The sequence below is a fragment of the Callithrix jacchus genome, chromosome 5 (genome assembly GCF_049354715.1).
Source record: "Callithrix jacchus isolate 240 chromosome 5, calJac240_pri, whole genome shotgun sequence".
Classification (NCBI taxonomy): Eukaryota; Metazoa; Chordata; class Mammalia; order Primates; family Cebidae; genus Callithrix; species Callithrix jacchus.
Window position 1 is genome coordinate 42,873,362 of NC_133506.1, and position 21,032 is coordinate 42,894,393.

The 21,032-nt window shown below is 49.4% G+C and overlaps 1 protein-coding gene across 16 annotated transcripts in view; it reads right to left on the minus strand.

Moving 5' to 3' along the window:
- Positions 1 to 21,032, minus strand: part of SULF2 (sulfatase 2) — a 125,389-nt gene that overhangs the window by 22,423 nt on the left and 81,934 nt on the right. For all 16 annotated transcript variants that reach the window (XM_008996099.4, XM_035298850.3, XM_054255438.2 and 13 more), the window contains exons 5-7: positions 8,692 to 8,861; positions 2,263 to 2,413; positions 550 to 725 (exon numbers count right to left, since the gene is read on the minus strand). In XM_008996099.4, coding sequence (XP_008994347.4) covers positions 550 to 725; positions 2,263 to 2,413; positions 8,692 to 8,861 — 497 coding nt within the window. The remainder of the gene's footprint in view (positions 1 to 549; positions 726 to 2,262; positions 2,414 to 8,691; positions 8,862 to 21,032) is intronic.

The window sequence follows — 21,032 nt, forward strand, 5'->3', positions numbered from 1 at the left end:
TAGCCATTTTTGCTGCCAGAACGTGTCATCTCAAAGGTGAACCCAAGGAGAATGGCTTGCTGAGGGCTTCGGCCCACGTGGTCCTCCAGGAAGGATGGGAGGGAAAAGAGTTTCCCTTTGTGCTGCTGCCCGGAGCTGGCTCAGCTGATCCCGGCTGACAACCAGCTGCCTGTGTCGAGGTCTGGGGTTCCTCCCTGACAACCTCCAGCCCCTTATCAATGACTGCCCAGCCCAGAACTGAAATCCAAGTGCCATTCCCATCCGCTGGTGACACGCGCGTGCGTGCATACACGTACACAACCCAGCTCCCTGGATTTCCTGGCAGACAGCCCTACCACAATCTGTTTCCACAGGTGCTAACGCTCCTGGCCTCTCCTTCCCCACTAGAGGGGTATAAAATGCATGACATAATTGCTTTCCTTTGGCCCTGGGGTCCACCTGCCAAAATCATGAGCCACCCGGGGTGTGGCTTGGGTTTTGTCAGCATGGCTGAAGCCCCAAGCTGAGCCTGGAGGCCTCTGTGGGTCCCTGGGGGGGTGACACACTTACAGAGAGCCAGCTTCCACGTTGGGGCCCCTCACGTAGAACGGGACCCTGATGTCGAACTCATACGGCATGGACTTCCCTTTCACCAGGCCAAACTGGCCAATGTGGTAGCCGTGGTCAGCAGTGTACACAATGTATGTGTTGTCCAGCTCGCCCGTCTCAACCAGCATGTTGTAAATCTGCAACACAGGCAGGAGGAGGGGGGCAGTGAGGACTGGGTGACCAGCGCTCCAACCCTGGGTGACAGACGCTTGAGATCTCAGGCCCATCCCTCCCCTGCTTTAGGTTTTCGCTCAACTTCCCCAGGGGCTATCCCCTTGATAACGGCACCCTCCTGCCTGCTGTCACTCCCTGCCCCACCCTCCCCTCCACGGTTCTTCATGGCACTTCTCAGCCTCCATCTCTTTTATTTTTTGTGAGACGGAATTTCGCTCTTGTTGCCCAGGCTGCAGTGCAATGACATGATCTTGGCTTGCTGCAACCTCCGCCTCCTGGGTTCAAGCAATTCTCCTGCCTCAGCCTCCCAAACAGCTGGGATTATAGGTGTGTGCCACCACACCTGGCTAATTTTTGTATTTTTAGTAGAGATGGGGTTTCTCCATGTTGGTCAGGCTGGTCTTGAACTCCTGACCTCAGATGATTCACCCGCCTTGGCCTCCCAAAGTGCTGGGATCATAGGCGTGAGCCACCGCGCCCAGCCTCTTTTACTTATTTGTGGATTGTCTGTGTCCCTGCCTTGGCACGCTGCCTCCATTAAGGCAGAGACTTTTGTCATTTTGTTCTCTGCCTGCTGTATCCCATGTACACCAGCACTCAATAAATGCTATCGGACGGATGGATGAATGAAAGAAACTGGGATAGTTTCATTCCTATGGCAGGAGCTTGCAATCCGGAAGGGCACTGTGTGGCAGAATGTTCTGCGTTGGTGGCGTGTTAATGTCTGTGCTGTCCGACAGGTGGCCTCCAGCCTCCTGAACCTACTAGACATGTGAAATGAGGTTTGTGTGACAGAGGAACTGACTTTAAATTGTTACCCTATCGAGTTAAATAGCCATGGATAAATAAAATGTGATAATATACATACAACGGGATATTATCCAGCAGTAATAGGGAATGGACTGATTCACGCGTCACCAGGGGTGAACCTTGCATACAGGGCACTGAGTGAAAGAGGCGGGACATAGAGGCCACAGCAGGTACGATTCCATTTATAGGAAATGTGCAGAACCAAATCTATAGAGACAGAAAGAGATCACCAGTTGTCTGGGGTTGCGGGGTGAGGGAGATTTAGTGGGCCATGGCTAAGGGCTGTGAGGTTTCTCTTTGGGGTAGCCAAAATGCGCTAGCATGGGTGTGGTGATGGTTATACAACTCTGGGCATGTGAAAAGCACAGAACTGCACACTTTTTAATTGGGTGAGTTGCATGGTATGTGAATTACATCCCAGTAAAGCTGTTCAAAAATGTAAATAGCAGGGAAAAAAACGTAACTGGAATACCTGGCTACTGTACTGGGCAGCACAGACTGAGAATGTTTCATGAATGAAGAGGCTTTTGTCTGGATTGCTCCAAGCCTTTCCCAAGGTCTAGCATGGGCCTCTCCATTCTGCCTGTGAGTGCCATTCCTCCAGGAAAAGCCTGAAGGGCTGGGAGGTTTCGGGCTGGGAGGTTTCAGGCCGGGCCCGGCCACCCGCAGAGGCATGCAGGGGGTGCCTACCGTCTCCATGGAGTCGTCCACTGACATGAGGGTCTGCAGGCGCTTCCGCTGCAGCATGTTGGTGAATTCCATGTGGATGGGCTTCATGGGCCCCGTGTAGCGCATGATCCAGTGTTTGTCCGGGTTGGGCGCATAGTTGTAGCTCGGCGTGCTGGTGGGCAAGGACATACCCATCGGTCAGGCCGGGACAGCATGGACCCAGCCCGGTCCCTGCCAGACCAGCCCAGAGGAGCAGCCTCCCTGTGCTGTGTCTGCAGCCCAGGGCCAGGCGTGCTCCCCTGGTGCGAAAGGGGACACTGGCACATCAGGGGCTTTTCCAAACCCCGTTTCTCCATGTGTGAGGTGTTCGCGTGAGAGGCACAGCATGATGGGATCTTGATCGGCAAAGTGAGACAGTCAGTGCCCTGTTGGCTCCCTCAGGCCAGTCTCAGACTGGTGCTAGTCTGTCTTTAACACATCTCTAGACTTTGCTCATCTCCCTTTTCAAAAAAAGGGAAGAAAATCAAGTTCAGAGTGTTCATCAGGAGCCAGCACCCAACTCAAATTCTGTAGCATTCCTTTGCGTACCTTGTACCTGTTTTTGGTAGATGGCAGTTACCTTTGGTGAGTTGCAGACTGCAGTTATTGTGGCTAAGGCAGGACCACAGAATATCCTTTTGCAGTAGATTTTAGTTTAAAATAATGGAAATTGATTTAAAAAGTTAAATAAGTTATAGTTATATGTTTAAGGCCAAAATTGTGAGGAAGGCACCTGATGTGTACATTTGGGAAATGCCACGTTCTTTTTTGTTTCAGACGGAGTCTTGCTCTGTCGCAGGCTGGAGTGCAGTGGCACGATCTTGGCTGACTGCAGCCTCCAGAGTAGCGGGGATTACAAGCACCCACCACCATGCCTGGCTAATTTTTGTATTTTTAGTGGAGATGGGGTTTCACCATCTTGGCCAGGCTGGTCTCAAACTCCTGACCTCAGGTAATCCACCTGCCTCGGCCTCTCAAAGTTTTGGGATTACAGGCATGAGCCACTGTGCCTCTTAATCTTGCAGCAGGAGTGTGCTGGGCAAAGTTCTGTCTGAGCACCCAGGACATGAGGGACGGAGGGACCCCAGGGCAGCTGGCCATACCAGCTGCTGGGGTTCCAACCCCAGCTCTGTCTCTGGCTGGTTAGTTCCCTCCTAAGGCATCAGTTCCCTCGCTTCCTACCCAAGGACAACACAGACAGTGCCAGCTCCCAGGACGGCTGTGAGCACTGAGGGAGAGGCTATGCCCACTGCATGATGACTGCTGGGGAGAGGTTATCAGTGGTGTGTCCCTTTGTCATTAGTAATCACAGGTGACCCCACGGCAGAAGTCAGGTACACTGGGTCTGTCACTCACTCTGTGAGACAGTGGGCAGGTCCTCAAACTTCTCTGACCTTCTCTGTTCCCTGGTTAGTCAATGAGACATTAAACTGAAACCAGAGGAGTCATCATGACCAAACCATGAACACTTCCTTGTCACCTCAGCTTACGCAGGGGCCCCGCATCTGAGCTACTGAAAACCCAGCATGTGGGGGTCTTCTGGGAGGGGTGCACCACTGACAGGAAGCACTGTTTAAAGTCCCACAAGGCCAGGCGTGGTGGCTCATGCCTGTAATCCCAGCACTTTGGGAGGCTGAGGCGGGTGGATCACCTGAGGTCAGTAGTTCGAGACCAGCCTGACCAACATGGAGAAACCCCATCTCTACTAAAAAAAAGAAAAAAAACCTAGCTGGCTGTCATGGCGTGGGCCTGTAGTTCCAGCTACTTGGGAGGCTGAGGCAGGAGAATTGCTTGAACCCAGAGGCGGAGGCTGTGGTGAACTGAGATTGTACTAGTACACTCCAGCCTGGGCAGCAAGAGTAAAACTCCATCTAAAAAAAAAAAAAAGGTCCCACAAAACATGGGTCTCCTCACCCTGGGCCTGATAATTCTTGAAGACTAGGTTCCCTGCGAATCTTACCCCTCTCCCCAGGCAAGGAAGATAAAGGCTGAGTTTCTACTGCTTTTCACAGGGGTGTTCCGGGGGCAAGGAGCTTCTGGGAAGGAGGAGGAGGAAAAGCAAGGCTGGTCAGAGCAGGGCACTGACTCATCTCCCTCTGGCCTGCCATGTCAGGACTTCAGCAGTGTCTCAAATATCACAATCATCCGGGACAGAAATTGTGACGCTGCCGCTGGGTGGTGTGGCAGCAGTGGACGCTGCTGCTTTGTAAGGCGGGAGGTGAGTCACTATCTCCAAGGCTCCCCTGGACTCGGCTTTCTGAGGCCCTGGCTGATCTGCAGCCTCTCAGCACTAAATCCATCAGGGCCCACACTTCCTTTCATTACCAGAACCGCCAGGCTCTCTGTGGGCCAGCTCTGCCGTCTCAGGGCCTGATCCGCTGTGGAGAACATTCCCAGGAACAAGCCCAGCCTCACTCTCAGCTCTCTCCCACCAAGGAACTGACTGGGGGCTGCTGGGGGCAGCAGTCGGGCAGAGATACTCTCAGAGCCTCGCAGCCTGTGGGAAAATCGTTCCTGCAGGCCCAAGGGCCCAGATTCCAGGATGTAATTTCCAGCAATCATCCCTGAACCCATGAGAAGTGAGGCTAAGGTCATCCCTTGAGAACAGTGAGGGGTGAGTTTGTTCGGAGCGTGATGATTTCTGCAGCCCAGGCTCAGAGAGAACGATTTGGAGAAGGACATTGAGGCCAGGAGGCAGCAGAGCTGGGTGGTGCTTGGGGCCGGTTGCCCGTGTCAAGCCAGGCTCTCCCAGGGAGGATGTGGGCATGTTCCCAAGGGCCCAGCTGCCTGTTCAACAAAGATCTGAAAACCTCACCTCCTCCAGCATCCGAGGAATGTCTGGTGGGTTCACAAAAGGGTGTGAAGGAGAACATCCCCCTTCCTTTCCACTGGGGGGAACAGCAGGAAGAGGGCGGTGTCCTCACAGCCTCCTCCACCACGTGTCTGGGGCTGTCAGCAGCAGCCCTGACATCCCTTGAAGCCACAGTCGGATACTGCACTTTGAAGGGAAGCTTGGAGGGCTGGTGGGGTGTCTGTGGGCATGTCTGTGTGTATCTCTGTGTCTCTGCCTATGTCTGTTTGCATGTTTGTATGTCTGTGTGTGTATCTGTAACTGTGTATTTTTTGGTGTGTGCCTGCAGGTGTGTGTTTCTTTTGTTTTTTAAGAGACACGGTCTTACTGTGTTACTTTCTTCTTGCAGTGAGCTAAGATTGTACCGTTGCAACCTCAACCTCCCGGGCTCACGTGATCCTCCCACCTCAGCCTTTCCAGTAACTGGGACTATAGGCATGCACCTGGCTAATTTTAAATTTTCTGTAGGGAAAAGACCCCATTAGACCCGAGGCAGAAGCAAAAAGCCTCAGCCTATTTCCATATAAATAATGAAGAAGAAAGTAACTAGAAATATAACTGTAGTAGTTATTATTCATATGTGATCTTAATGCTTTTACTAATGCCTCTCAGGTCAGAAGCGTGAACCTGGGGTGACACCGTGAAATGAATGACACTAAGGCAAGATGCTCTAAGCCCTCTGTCGCACCCGCGTAAGGGCTGCTGGAGGGTGCCTTGGCTGTGTGGCAGCGCCAGCCCTCGGAAAGCGTCTGCTGTTTAGCCAGTTAGGGAAGGAGCTGTCCAAAATGACTGAGACGTCTCCTTCCCCGTAGGAGTTAGAAGAAAACTCCGCTTCTCTTGTGGCAAGGCCTGCCGGCTGTCAGGGAGGCCCGCAGACATCCGGGGATTAACCGTCTCTATGTGATGCTGTGTTTCAGGGGTGATGTTCCGCTTCTGCACCTGGTTCCTTTTGTCTTAGAAAAGATAATCAGTAATGGTAATATAAATCTTAATGTTTTAGTTCTTTCTTGATAAGTATGGAAAAGGTGCTGATGCATTATGCTCCTTACTTCACTTCAGGTGCCAGAAATTCCTGAGCCCCTACCTGAATGACACGTGATGTACTTGACCCTATCAGTGCCATGCCCTATCTACCCTGCCCCCAGTTTCCAACCACCAAGACCTCGCCCTACCTACCCTGCCCCCAGATTTGCATCTCAATAAGAGTGAGAGCGTTCCCACTGCAGGTCTCCGCTATCTGGGTAGCAGTGGACCCCTGGGCCCAAACTCTCTTTTCTCGATCTCCATGTTTTGTGCCTTTTATTGCTACAATTTCTTGTCTCTGCACCAGCTGGGAGGGGCTCACAGAACCATGCAGGACTGGACCCTACAGTTTTCGGTAGAGACAGCCCCACTATGACGCCCAGGCTGCTTGTGTTTCCTCGTGTGTGTGTGCTTGTGTGGCATGTCCCTGTGAGCTTGTCTGTGTATTTGCATGTCTTTGTGTGTGTCTGCATGTATGTTACTGTGTGTGTATGGGGGGGGATGGGAATGGTGCAGGGCCCTGGGGTTTGTGGGATGGATGGTACCACCATCTACCAGCTTTTGCCATAGTCCACAAAGCCTGCCCTGGGACCGGGCATGAGGCTGGCTTTCTAGGGAGAGATGAGATAGGAGACCCCGACAGAAAGCCCTAGTGCTCTATCTGTGTCCGGCCCTCTTCACCCCTTCATGACTGTCATCATTAAGCATCCCAGCTGCAGAACTCTCTTTCTTGGTTTCTGTTGGAAATGATTATACCCCAGAGATAAGAGAGCCTTCCAAACATGCCCCTAATAAGGCAAAGGGGGCTTCACGTAAGAGCAGACAGTGCTCATTTCCAATTTCTGTAATTTTCATTTCAAAGGGAAAATAAACCAGCAGGCAATGTCAAACAATTTCATCACAAAATTCCGGCACTGCCCGCTGCTGCTTTGGGTGAAGCCAGTACCTCTTTTAAAGGAGATGCTGCTGAAGCAAAGCGTCCCTCACCCCACCCACAGCTTCTTCCTTAGATGGGGTTGAGTGGCCTCCACCCCCTGCCGGGATGAGCTGTAAGTGGGGGTGGGGGAGGCTGGCCTTCTAGGGTAGAGAGGAGTGGGCTTGGATTTGGAGGGGGAGCCAGACAGTCAGATGTGCACTGCGGCAATGCTGCAGCCCCTGGGACCCAGCTCATCATCTGTCAAAGCCTCCTCCCCAGAGACCCGGGGATGTGGAGGTGAACACAGTGCCTTCGGTCTCTCTCTGAGCTGCTTTGACTGCTGTCAGAAAGTAATTACAGGAGGGGCTTGAGGAGGGCAATGTATTCCGACTGTAATGAAGCTAAACACCCTGAATATTCAGGCAGATTCCAAACCACCCCATCCTTGTGGCCCCAACATGTCAGAGCAAGGGCTGTGGAGTCACTGCTAAGCAGGGGGTGGTGTGAGGCAGAGAGGCAGAACTTTCCAGGAATTTTCCCAGCCAGCCGGATGGAGAACTGCAGGGGTGCGCAGAGACATGGGAAGTGGAAGAGGGAACTGGACTGGAATCTTGGCTCTGCCACTTAGAGCTGGGTGACCTCAGGTAAGTCATCTCACCTCTCTGTCCCTCAGTTTCCTCATCTGTAATATGGGAACAGCAAGTGTGACAGGCAGCCTCCGAGATGGCTCTCAATGATCCCTACTTCCTGGCCTTCACACCGCTGTGTAGACCCACACACTGTAGGAGGGTCTGTGTGACTAACAGAACATGGCAGAGCGATGGTGCCACTTCCGAGCTTAGGTTGTAAAAGTGACTGTGGCTTCCTTCTTGGCCTCACTCTCTGATCATTTGCTCTGGGTGAGGCCAGCTATTAGGTGAGGACACTCAAACAGCCCGATGGACAAAGGCCCATGTGGCCAGGTGCAGCCATGGGACTGAGCCCCAGTCAACCCTCAGGTGACTGCAGCCCTAGCTGACACCTTGATTGCAACCTCAGGAGATCCTGCCAGAGCCTCAGAAGAGCCACCCCCAGATTCCTGACTCACAGGCACTGTGCAATAATTCGTGTTTGTTACTTTAAGCTGCTAGATTCTGGGGTGATTTGTCACATGGCAATAGATAACTGGCACCCCAAGGGCCCTGATGAGTATTCCGGAACTGGACACGATGTGAAGGGCTTAGCACAGCACCTGCTACAGAGCCCATGGCTCAATAAACGGTGGCAGATAGTCTGGTACAGCTATAGACCCCCTCCTCAAAAGAATGTTTTTAGGTGTCTGAAATAAAATACACATGGCATTAAAAGGAAACCTATTCCTCACAGTTCCATCTACAGACATCTTGGTGGGAGGCCATGTATCTCAAGTTAAAAACTCTCCTGCCTTGGTCTGTTGGCCAGGTTGTCTGCAGTTGTATCCCAGTTTCACCATGGACAAGAAGTGTGTGCTTAGGGTCTTTAAACCAGGAGGATTAGAGAGAAAGCACAGCTAAGTCACTGTGGTGACGTTACCATTAGTAAGGCCTCTCCCTCCCCCTTCATGCTAAGCAGAGCCTCTGGCAGGCAGAATGCTGCGGCTTACATGTGCTGAGATGCGTTGGGGAAGAGGCATGAATACTGTGGGGCTGAATCCTCGGGGCCGTGGGGGGCTGCATGGCTGATGACCATGAGGACTGGCCTGTGCGGGTACATCTTCTTGGACGTGCGGAAGAAGCTCACGCTGTCGTTGGTGATGAGGTCTGTGAGGTAATCCTGGGGAGTGGGGAAGAGACAGGAGAACAGGTGAGGAGCCGGGTATTCATGCCGGTGTCCGCTATGTGCCAGGCATCGTGCTAGGCACTGGGGACATAACAGTGAACAAAACAATTCCTGCCCTTATGGAGCTGACAGTCTAGGGAGCAGACAGACAAGAAATAAGCAAAATAAATGACATGTCAAACAAATGATGCAAATGGTGCTAAGCTCATTGGGGATAAAGCAGAGAAGTGGGTAGGTAGGACAGGGCAGGAATTGCAATATATCATTCATGATAGATATTAAAATAATAGGCTGGGTGGGATGGCTCACACCTGTGATCTCAGCACTTTGGAAGGCTGAGGTGGATCACCAGTGGTCAGGAGTTTGAGACCAGCCTGGCCAACATGGTAAAACCCCATCTCTACTAAAAATACAAAAATTAGGTGGGCATGGTGGTGGGCACCTTTAAGCCCAGCTACTCAGAAGGTCGAGGCATGAGAATCACTTGACCACAGGAGGTAGAGGCTGCAGTGAGCTGGGATTGCGCCACTGGACTCCAGTATTGGCGAGAAAGTAAGACTCTGACTTAAAAAAAAAAAAAAGATATTAAAAAAACAATAGCTAACACTATTGAGTGCTTACAATGTGCCAAGCACTGTTCTGTGTTTACCTGTATTTGCTCACTTAATTCTTATATAACTATAGAAAGTAGGTACGATAATAATCCTTATTTTCCAGAACAGGAAATTAAGGCACAGAGAAGTTTAGTAAATTGCTCAATGGTACACAGCTATAGTAAATGCTGGACCCAGCACTCCTAAGTGTTGGATCCTAAGTCTGAAGTTTTTTAAAGGCTCTGGGGACACTCTCATGCAGGGTAGGTATATCCCTAAGTTCCTGGGATGCCTATGCTGGGGCAGGAACAGATACATGTGTAAATAAAGAACCAAGGTAGTTAAAAGGTGTGATAGATGAAGGAAATATTATAAAACAGAGAGCTGTAACAAAAAGGCACATATTTTAGCTGGGGCAGTCAGGGAGGGCAACTCTGTGGAGGTGACATTTCAGTTGAGACCTGAATGATGAGAAGGAGCTGGGCATAGAAAGATCTACATCACTGGATTTTGCTGGAATCCCCTGGAGAGCTTACTGATACCTGGGACCCCGAGATTCTGACTGGACTGGCCTGTGGTTTGGCCCAGGTATCAGACTTTTTAAAAACTCTCCAGGGGATTCTAATGTGTATTCAGGATTGAGAATCACTGATCCAGGGGAAGAGTTCCAGGCAGAGACAACAGGGCTCTGAGGCAGGAATGAGCTTGCCATGTGTCCTAGAAATAGAAAAGAGGGCATATGGCAACTGGCTCCTTGGAAAAAGGGTAAAACGTCAGAGGGTAAAATGCAGAGATGATACAAGGAGCTGCACAAAAAAAGGGATGGGGATGCAGCAATATCTCTAGGAAAGTAAGGAACTAACTTACATACTGGGCAAAAGAAGAAAAGAGGTGGAGGAAAAATAAATGGCCAGAACTGGAGGCTTTAAAAGCTCAGCTAAGAAGTTGAGATTTGCCTAAACTTTGGTCAGGATCTTGCTCCATTGCCTAGACTGGAGTGCAGTGGTGAAATCATGGCTTACTGCAGCCTCCATCTCCCAGGCTCAAGTGATCCTCCCACATTACTGGGATTACAGGCATGAGCCACAGCACCATACAACTCTTCCTGAACTTAGTAAACCTTTAGTTACTAATCTTAATTGAAGGTAACGGGTTCTTGAAATTTACCCTCTGCTAGAAAGCAGCTCTGCCCTCACTTCAAAAAGTACTTATTTTCGAGAAAAAAAAAGGTGAAGAGGTGGCTACACCTTCTATCCTGAAGTATACAACATATATACATACTATGATGTATTCATACATCTACAGACACTCTTTCAGGTATACTCATCCACCACATCTATATGTGCAAGAATGGTCACTGTAATATTGTTTATAAGACAAAAACATTGCAGTGACCAGGAGGATGTATGTATAATAATATACATGTATATATATTATACACACACATACATATTAGAGACAGGGTTTGCTCTGTTGCTCAGGCTGGAGTGCAGTGGCACAATCATGGCTCAGTGTAACCCTGAGGTCCTCAGCTCAAGCGATCCTCCTGCCTCAGCCTTCTGAGTAGCTAGAACTATGGGCATGTGCCACCACACCCAGTGAATTTTTCATTTTTATTTTGTAGAGAGACAGGGTCTCTACAAAGAGAGTCTTGAGTGTCTAACAGTGGTTAGCCCAAGTGGATACAGCTAGCAAGTGATTTCCCAGGCTGATCTCCAACTCCTGGTCTCAAGCAATCCTGCCTCAGCCTCCTAAAATGTTGGTATTAAGGCATAAGCCAACACACCTGGTGGCATTGCTGCCATACTGTGCAATGCTAAGCAGACATTAAAGAGGCAGTTAGATTTGTAGTTACTTATATGTAAACTTGTCCAAGATACATGATTAAAGGTAAGAGCAAGCAATAGAGTCAAACCCAGAAACATTCTGTTTTTTTGTGGTGGCAGAGGGAAGGGAGGATGAAGAGGAGAAACCAAATTCTAACCTCATATATTTTTGAGCATCAAGGAAAAATCTGGAAGGATAGATATCAAAAATGCTGACTGAAGACTGGGAAAAGAGGAGAGAAGCAGAGAAAGTCACTTGCTACTTTACGTATTGCTCCTTGAATATTGTTTATGGATTAATTCTGGGGAGTAAAAACAATTTTATAAGGGGGCTCTATAGAATTTATTACATAAAATAATATATGTTACATAAATCAAAGAGCTGCTGGTATAGTTTCCGAACATGATCTAAAGGTATTAGACAAGTTCTTAAAATGATGAAGGTAACTTACAGTGGATGTTGCAAAGCTCTGTACCTTGAAATCAAGTCAGGGCCTGAAGGGGTCAAGTCAGGAAATGGCATGAGAACGAGGTGGAACCACCAGTAGACACTTGCTGCCACTCACCAGTGGGGTAGGGTGGGAAGCCACCGTTGCTCTTCATAATAGACTCAACCTCACTACTTCATCTTAGAACTATACGCCTGTTTGGCCGTGGTTAAACTTTTTAAAAAATAAAGCTACCATTAACCTCCATTCCTAGGAGAGGATATTTAATGGGATTGTAAAGCAGTGAAAAAGGGCAGAGCTACATGGATGAACACAAATCAAACATGGATGAATCTTACAATGTTATATAGGGTGAGAACAGCAGGTCGTGGAAGGACATGTATAATATGCTATCATTTATAAAAGGTCTAAGGACACACACACAGCATTGTACGTTGTTTGAGATATCTGCATATAGGATGAAAGAATCAAGGCATGTGTGGGAAGAAGCTCTAGGATACCAGCTACCTTCAGGGAAGGGTTCAGGCCAGGGGAGGAATGAGACCTAGGAGGGTAGATCAGGGGCTCCCACAGTCTCGTGTGGAAGTGTGTATGGGGTGATTATGGTACCTGCCTCTCCAGACTGGCAGGCGGGTTGCAATGCTGAGAGATGTGAAGCTCTTGCCAATATGTCCTGTGCACAGCCAGCTCTCTGTCACCGTTCAGCTAAGAATTGGGACTGTCTTGGTGGCTGGGCAGTTTCTCCATGTCTGAGAGCTCCCCTCCTTATCTGTCCTTCTCAATGGCCACTCCTCGGCTAAGTCTTCCCCAGTCCCTGTTGACTCCATGGGACCCCTACAATGCCATATGACACACCTGCCTGCAAAGCTGCCACCAGCTCCACTGGTGGGCAGTTAGTGCTGGGCCGGTCAATGCAAGCTGTCCATCCCTCTGGCCTCAGGACTTCAGCCACGGGGGCCTGGACCAGGCTGGTGGGGGGTGACATCCAGCAATGCTTGGGGGTAGCCAGGACACAGCCATTGAGTGGGTGCGGGTTACCGGAGGGACAGGCAACCCCCATTCCCTGTTGGTCTCTGGTTTGGGCAGTTAGTGGAAGGGTACAGGGAGGGCCTGGGCTGGGGGGAAAGGCCAAGTTGAGATATGAGCAAGCTGCATTTGGGGTGCCCAGGGTGAGCCACAAGGAAGGACTCTGAGATTCAGAGCAGTGAGCAGAAGGATGAGACGGGTGGGGGCCACATAGGCACATTTTCCAGAACCCAGTGTCCGGGAGTCAGGCTCTCCCTGGGTGCTCCTGGCCTGTGCAGCTCCATGGAGCTGAGAAGCCACAGCCGGGACCCCCAGGTGCATCCCACCCCCTCTGGCATTCTCTGAGCCTCAGGTGATTCCTGGAGGCATCCACAGGCTTCACCGACTGAGCAGCCATGTCTGTGGAGACTGCCAGCTTTGGCCCTGGGCAAAAGCATGTTTTCCTCCAGTGGGCACTCAGCACTACTTCCCTCCAAGGCTGAGGCACTGTGTGTGGGCAGCGGTGGCTCCACGGGCTCCAGAAAACTCGCGATGAACATGAGCTCTTAGTGTTATCAAGTACCTTAGCTCAGTGACCGTCATGGCAACTTTGACAAATGGACATTAGACCCATTTTGCAGATAAGGAAGTGAGGTCCCAAAACGAGTAAGCCATGCCTCCAGAGCTGGAGCCAAGGCCTTTGTATTTTTGGGTCAGGCCCATCTCGACCTGCTCCACAAACAAAATGATTGTTGAGAAGCATCCACAGTGGTTTACAGCAGGGATGCAGAGGGCTGGGCAGTAAATATTTTAGGCTTTGCAGGCCCCATGTCTCAGCTGCAACTACTCATTACTGCCATTGTGGCTTGCAAACAGCCATCAGGAAAATGAATGGGCATGCCCATGCTCCAGCAAAGCTTTACGTACGGATGAATATAATTTCATATATTTTTCACGTCATGAAAATCACTCTCTTAAAAGCTTTACTGTGGTAAAAAGCATGAGCGGTACACTTTTGAACGAAGTTTATGGGTGAAGTAGAGTACTGTGAACGCTAAGCAGCACGCTGCACGGCAGATCTCTGGAACTGTTTCATCTTGCATAACTGAAACCTCATACATCTTGAGCAGGAAATCCCCAGTTCCCCCTTCCCTTGGCCCTTCCAACCACCATTCTCTTTTTTGCTGCTATTGTTTGACTAATGTAGATGCCTCATGTAAGTGGAATCATGCAGTCATTTGTCCTTCTGTGTCTGGTTTATTTCACGTAGCATAATGTTCTCAAGGTTCATCCATGTTGCTGCATAGGATAGGATTTCCTTATTTTATTTTGAGACAGAGTCTCACTCTGTCAGCCAGGCTGGAGTGCAGTAGCTCAATCTTAGCACACTGTAGCCTCTGCACTCTGGGTTCAAGACATTCTCCTTCCTCAGCCTCCCAAGTAGCTGGGATTACAGGCATGTGCCACCACATCCAGCTAATTTTTGTATTTTTAGTAGAGATGGGGTTTTACCATGTTGGCCAGGCTGGTCTCAAACACCTGGCCTCAAGAGATCCACCTGCTTCAGCCTCCGAAAGTGCTGGGATTACAGGCATGAGCCAATGAGCCTGGCGAGATTTTCTTCTTTTTAAAGGCTGAATAACATTCCATTTTATGTATATACCAAGTGAAAAATACTCTTCTTTTGATTGTTATTTTCAACTAGTTGAAAATGTAAAAAACATTATTAGCTCAAGGGCCATACAAAAACCACCAGCCTTGGCCCATGGGTTGTGGTTTAGTGGACTTTGAAGCCAGATGGCCTGGGTTCGAATCCTGCTTTATTACTTACTAGGCTGTGGGGCCTGGTTAACTTACTTAGCCTCTCTGGGCCTCAGTTTTCTCTATGACAGTTGGGAATAGTAACAGTATATACCTCACAGACTATGGTAAGACGTGCATGGGTTAATTTATGTAAAATGATTCAAACAGGCTGGGCACGGTGGCTCATGCCTGTAATCTCAGCACTTTGGGAGGCTGAGGTGGGTGGATCATGAGGTCAGGAGCTCAAGACCAACCTGACCAACATGGTGAAATCCTGTCTCTACGAAAAATACAAAAATTAGCTGAGCGGGGAGGCATGCGCCTGTAATCCCAGCTACTCAGGAGGCTGAGGCAGGAGAATCACCTGAACCTGGGAGGTAGAGGTTGCAGTAAGCCGAGATCGAGCCACTGCACTCCAGCCTGGGCAACAGAGTGAGACTTGGTCTCAAAAAAAAAACCAAAAAAACAGAAAGAATGATTCAAACAGTATCTGGTACATGATATGTCTAAATGAGTGTTAGTCATTATTCCTCAAGAACCACCTGCCTGCATTTTCCTTGTGAAAATTAATATAGTACAAAGGACAGTGAAGTCCCATTGATTAGATTACTCCTTACCTGCCCCACCCCCAAACCTTGGCTCCTCTGTCCCCTACTGGGAATAACCTTTCCAGTGTTTTGTTAGGTACGTTATAGTGTCACTTTATGCATCTTTTTTATATTAATCACATCATACTGTACATATTCATTTATCTATCTGACAAATACAGTAGTGAACAAAACAGATGAACATTCCTGCCCTCATGGGGCTTTTATTCTGAGAAGAGACAGATGTAACAAATCAATTAGTAATACACACAGGGTGTAACAAATCAGATGGTGATTTGCTACAGTAAGGAGTGTGTGGGGGTGCCCTTATACAAGGGGGTCCAGGAAGGCTGCAGTGAGTTGATACTTGATTAAGGACCTGAGGAGTTCTGGAACTTGCTTTTCCCACTCTGCCTGATGGGCTCAGAACATAAACAGACCTGCCTCATACTTTGCCCAGGATCCTCCAGGGGAAGGATGCTTCATAGCAATTTAGTTATTTCTTGCACTGGTGAACTTTGCTGATTTCTTTCAGTAACAAACAAAGCTACAACCAACTGCTCAGTCATGCCACCTCCTGCATACGACTGAGGCTTCCCAGACAGAGAAGTATACAATGCTGCCATGAGGGGTGGGGCACATTTAAGGTCATAGAATCTGCCAGGTTGCCACCAGACTGGCTGTGCACTGCCATCACCTATCCCCAGAGCCGCCCAATACCCAGGCCCGCTTTTACCAGCTACCTGGAAGCTTCTTCGGGTGACAACCCTAGGTCATTCTCACTCCCCTTCCCGCTGATAACTGTCTTCCCCTCTCCGACCCTCTTCTGCCATTAGTGCCTGTCCTGTATCACTCTTTTCTCATCACCACTATCTCATTTCTGCCCTTAACATCTGGACCCCTTTGGTGGTATGTGCGCCCATCTGTGGATTAGTGACTTGGGACAGAGTCCTCAGAGGCCTTCTGAGGGGGCTTAGGTAGGAAGAGTTGCTGCTTCCTCCCCACCTGGGTCTCCCAACAAGGCCCTCTGAGGCCAGCAGTGCCTTGTCAGAGGCATCTTACTGCACGAGTCTGGGGCCCAGGGCTCCTGAGCTCTGCCTCGGCTGGAAACCCCAGGCTCACTCCTGTTCCCTTGACTCTTGGCCTACTGCTGCCCATGGCTACCCTCAGGATTCAAACCCTGGACCTGAGCCAGTTCTGACTTCACCACCCCGCCCACTGCCCACATTCCTGTTAGAGCAGCTCTGTTCCCAGGCCCTGGTAACTGGGGGCCCAGGAATCCTCACACCCCTCATGGGGATGTTCTTATTCAAGGGAGAGATGTTTGTGGGCAGGAAACAGGGCAAAAGGACAGACATTCTATGTCCCCATGATTAGTCCCAGAAGAGCCCTGAGTACCCCTGGATAATTTGATTATTGGGCTTCTCTGAGACGAGGCATGGATGTGGTGAAGAATTTTAAAAAGGAGGGAATGTATTTTTCAGGATATTTAGAGAATCCACCTGCATTGAGGCTGGGAGGAGGGAAACAGTGTGCTGAGCGCTGGGACTGTAGTGTATATTCCAGGGAGTCCAGCAGGGCTGCTAGACCGCCTCATCAGAACTTTGGAGTTAACTCGCCTGGGAGGCTGGAGGCCTACTATGTGCAGAGTGCAGGTGGGGCCTTCTGCCACTTAGGCCTGGACCCATCAGACTTATAGGAAGCCCAGGATGACCTGTCAGAGGCAGAGGGATCTCCATGTGTGCTGGGGTTTCCAGAACAGAAGCAGGACAGAGTGTTTTTTGGCGGCTGAACACTTACTCAGCCTTCTGGTGGAAACTCCATTCTTATTTGGGGCTCTATTCTCAGCCAGTGTTCCAGGGTAGAGCTCCTGCTATGCCCATGTCTAGCTCAGGAGCAGAGCATATGACTAATAGTCCAGGGAACCAGGCATCCTCCCGGCCACACTGATTGGCTCAGGGACAGACATGAGACTGATCCAGAGCCAATGAGATGGACCAAGACTCACTCAGAATCCTGGGAAAGAGACTCGCCAGCTTGCAGCTGGACAGGAAGCTGGGAGGATGTAAGGAAGGTCGCACTGCTACCAGGAGGAGAGAGAGCTTCTGTGAATAGAGCTGAGCAGAAGAAAACAGAGCTGACAGTCGAGAGAAACCAACTCCTTGGGGGTTCATTTGAACTCCTGGATCCACCCATACCTGACACTACTACAGCTGGTTTTCAGTTAAACAATTGAATATATTTCCTCTTTGATTAAGCCATTTGGAGTTCAATTTCTGTTCATAAACAACTTGCGAGAGCCCAGTCTGATTAAAAAAATTTACCCTATAGTTTAGGGCAATCTGGGAAGACTCATGGAAGAGAAGATGGATAAGACTTGATAAATTCAGGGCAGGAAAGCACTACTAAAAGATCGTGAGATGCAAAGAACTAAGAGTTGAACTTCCATTCAATCCCGCAATCTCATTACCGGGATATACCCAAAGGAAAGTAAATTGTTCTACCAAAAAGACACCTGCGCTTGCAATAGCAAAGACACGGAACCAACCCAGATGCCCATCAGTGGTAGACTGTGTAAAAAAAATGTGATACATATACACCATGGAGTACTACACAGCCTTCAAAGAGAATGAAGTCATGTCCTTTGCAGAGTAACATGGATGAAGCTGGAGGCCATTATCCTAAGCAAAGTAACGTGAATACAGAAAGGCACGTGTTCTCATTTATAAGTGGGAGCTAAACATTGGGCACTCATGGACATAAAGAGGGGAACAACAGACAGATACAAGAGGGGGAAGGAAATGGGGCAGAAGGACAGTCATTCTATGCTGTCTAGGCTGAGGCAGGGAATTGCTTTAACCCAGGAGGTGGAGGTTGCAGTGAGCCGAGATCCCACCACTGCACTCCAGCCTGGGCAACAGAGCGAAACTCTATCTCAAAAAAATAAAAAAAGTTTATATCACATCTTTACGTGCCAGGAAACAGGGCAAAGAGGGAGGATGAGGGGCAAGGGCTGAAAAACCACCTGCTGGGTATTGTGCTCACCACTTGGAAAGTGGGTTCAATTGTACTCCAAACCCCAGCAGCATGCACTTCCCCTTTCTGACAAGCTGCCCATGTGCCCAAGAAAAGTTGAAAAAGAAAAAAAAACTGAAGGCCAGGTGGGGTGGCTTACACCTGTAATCTCAGCACTTTTAGAGGCCAAGGCGGGTGGATCACCTGAAGTCAGGAGTTCGAGACCAGCCTGGCCAACACAGTGAAAACCTGTCTCTACTAAAGATACAAAAATTAGCCAGGTGTGGTGGTGCTCGCCTGTAATCCCAGCTACTCGGGAGGCTGAGGCACAAGAACTGCTTGAACTTGGGAGGCAGAGGTTGCAGTGAGCCAAGATCACGCCATTGTACTCCAGCCTGGGCGACAGAGCAAGACTCCATCTCAAACAAGCAAATCAACAACAACAACAACAAAACTGAGCTGACTGTAATAACTAGCAAGCTTGGAGGCTGAAATGGCTCATAGTGGGGATGACAAAATAGAGAGGTGTGATGTGTCTGTGTGTGCGCATTAATGCTGTGTGCACATCACTCAGTAGTTTATAGCACATCTTCACATGCCAGACTGTGAGCTCCAGGAGGATGGTGACTGGGTCTGTTTTCATGCACCCGGGAATAGCCAGCACCTGGCATGGTGCCTGGCACATGGCAGGCTCTCAATGAATATTTGTTGGGGGTGGTGAATGAATAATGAAATCAAGTTTGACTAGTCCACTCCTCGCACATGACTGTTGTAAATAGCGGAAGTACTACATGTTTGACTCCCAGCACGGTGCCTGGCACACAGTAGGTGCTCAATAAATGCATACGATTAAGTATGAGAGGGTAAGTTTGTTTTCCAGATTTGGGAGTGGAGGCTCTTAGGAATAAGCAGCCTGTCAAAGGTCACATAACATGAGTCAAGGCTGGGGCTCTGAACGTGATCTCACTGACCCCAGAGGTGAAGCTCACTGTACCGTCCCTGGAGGGTGCAGGAAGAACGACGTGATGAGCTGCAAGGGCCGCAGCACTGTGGTCAGGCCTGCCCGATTCATGCAGGCTTCCAGAAGAGCCTGAGTTAGGTGCCAATAGATACAAACCAGGATATTTTATAGGCAAAAAAGACAAATTTGTGGCTTCTGCTGAAAAATCAGGAAAGCTGGCCATCTGGGCCCACAGTTCTACCTGGGCCCGATCGGCCCCTTTTGGACAGATACCTTCTCCACAGTCCCCACTACTCCCTATCGTTTACTCCCTCCTGGCATGCTACCCTCTTGCAGTGATCACCTGTTCTCTATTGACTTTAACCTCGGAAGTCACAGCAAGCCGGGCCCAGGGCTAATGGCAGTGGGGATGGGAAAAGAGAAAGAGGGATGGATTTGGCAGACGGTCTGGGGAAAGAATGTATCAGCTGTGGGGGGATGTCAGAGCTGACTCTGACGATTTAGATGGGGCAGGAAGATTTGTTCATTTCCTTATTTCTTTTAAAATGGTAATAAATGAAACATCACTGTCAGCCTCTCCTCCTCCTCCTCCTCATCATCTAAGCCAGGGGTCAGCAAACTCCAACCAAGCAGGCCCGCTGCCTGTTTTGGTAAATGCAGCTTCCTCGCAGCACAGCCGTGTTTGTTTGTACAGTATCTGCGGCTGCTTTCATACTACAACGGCAGACTTCAGCCGTGTTAACGCGGACTGCATGCCTTGTGAAGCCTGAAGTATTTAGTGTCTGGCCCTTTACAGAAACGTTCGTTGCTCTGATCTAAGCTATTACATACTGAGGATTTATTACGTGCAAGGGGACTCCGCTAATGTCCTACACGTATTAACTCATGTGACCCTCAAAATCTTTTGTGGTAAAACCATAACCAAATACCATTACCTGCCCAGCAAAGCAGCCCTGTTAAAAAAGACACCAAGTGTTGATAAGGGAGGCACAGCGCCTCCCATTTCTGGCTGGGAGTATAAACTGGCATTTTTTTTGTTTTTGAGATGGAGTCTTGCTCTGTCTCCCAGGCTGGAGTGCAACAGCTTGATCTCGGCTCACTGTAACCTCCGCTTCCTTTGGTTTGGGTGATTCTCCTGCCTCAGCCTCCTGAGTAGCTGGGATTACAGGTGTCTGCCACCACACCCAGATTACTTTTATATTGTTAGTGGAGATGGGGTTTCACCATGTTGGCCAGGCTGATCTGGAACTCCTGACCTAGATGTCATCCCCAGGGTGGGGGTTATGACTGGAGAGGGGTCCCAGGGAGTCTTCTGGAAATGCTCTATGTCTTGATCTAAGCTGTGGTGAAACAGATGCACACGTATGTGGAAATTCATCAAGCCATCCACTTAAGATCTGTGTATGTTACCTCATGTCAATCTTAAATTAAAAATAGAAAAAACTATGACTGAGGATCAAGCATTTCTGCAAATGCTCAGACAGCACCCACTGACTCTAAACATGTACACGCCCTGTGCTCAGCAATGCTGCTGTGGGGAAAATATGTAACAGAAATGAGCCTGTAGGCTCTCCAGGAGCCAGGTTCTAGACTCTGCTCAGCAGCACCATTTGTAATAACCCCAAACTAGATATACATAAATGCCCAATAAAAGTAGAAGAAATAAACAAGTTGTGGTGTAAGCACACGATGGAGTTCTGTGCAGCGAGAATGAGGTCAACGTAATCCTGAGCAAGAGAAGCCAGATGCAGAGTGAATCTATAACGCTGGGAGTCTGAATCATTGCTATCCTCGTGGGAAGGGTGTCGAGTCGGGGGAATTCCATGAGGGGACTGCTGGGGGTGGTGGTGACATTCTCTTCTTGGCCTAGCTGGGTGCTCATTACACGTCTGTTGAGTTTGTGACAAGCCTTTGAACGGTACACTC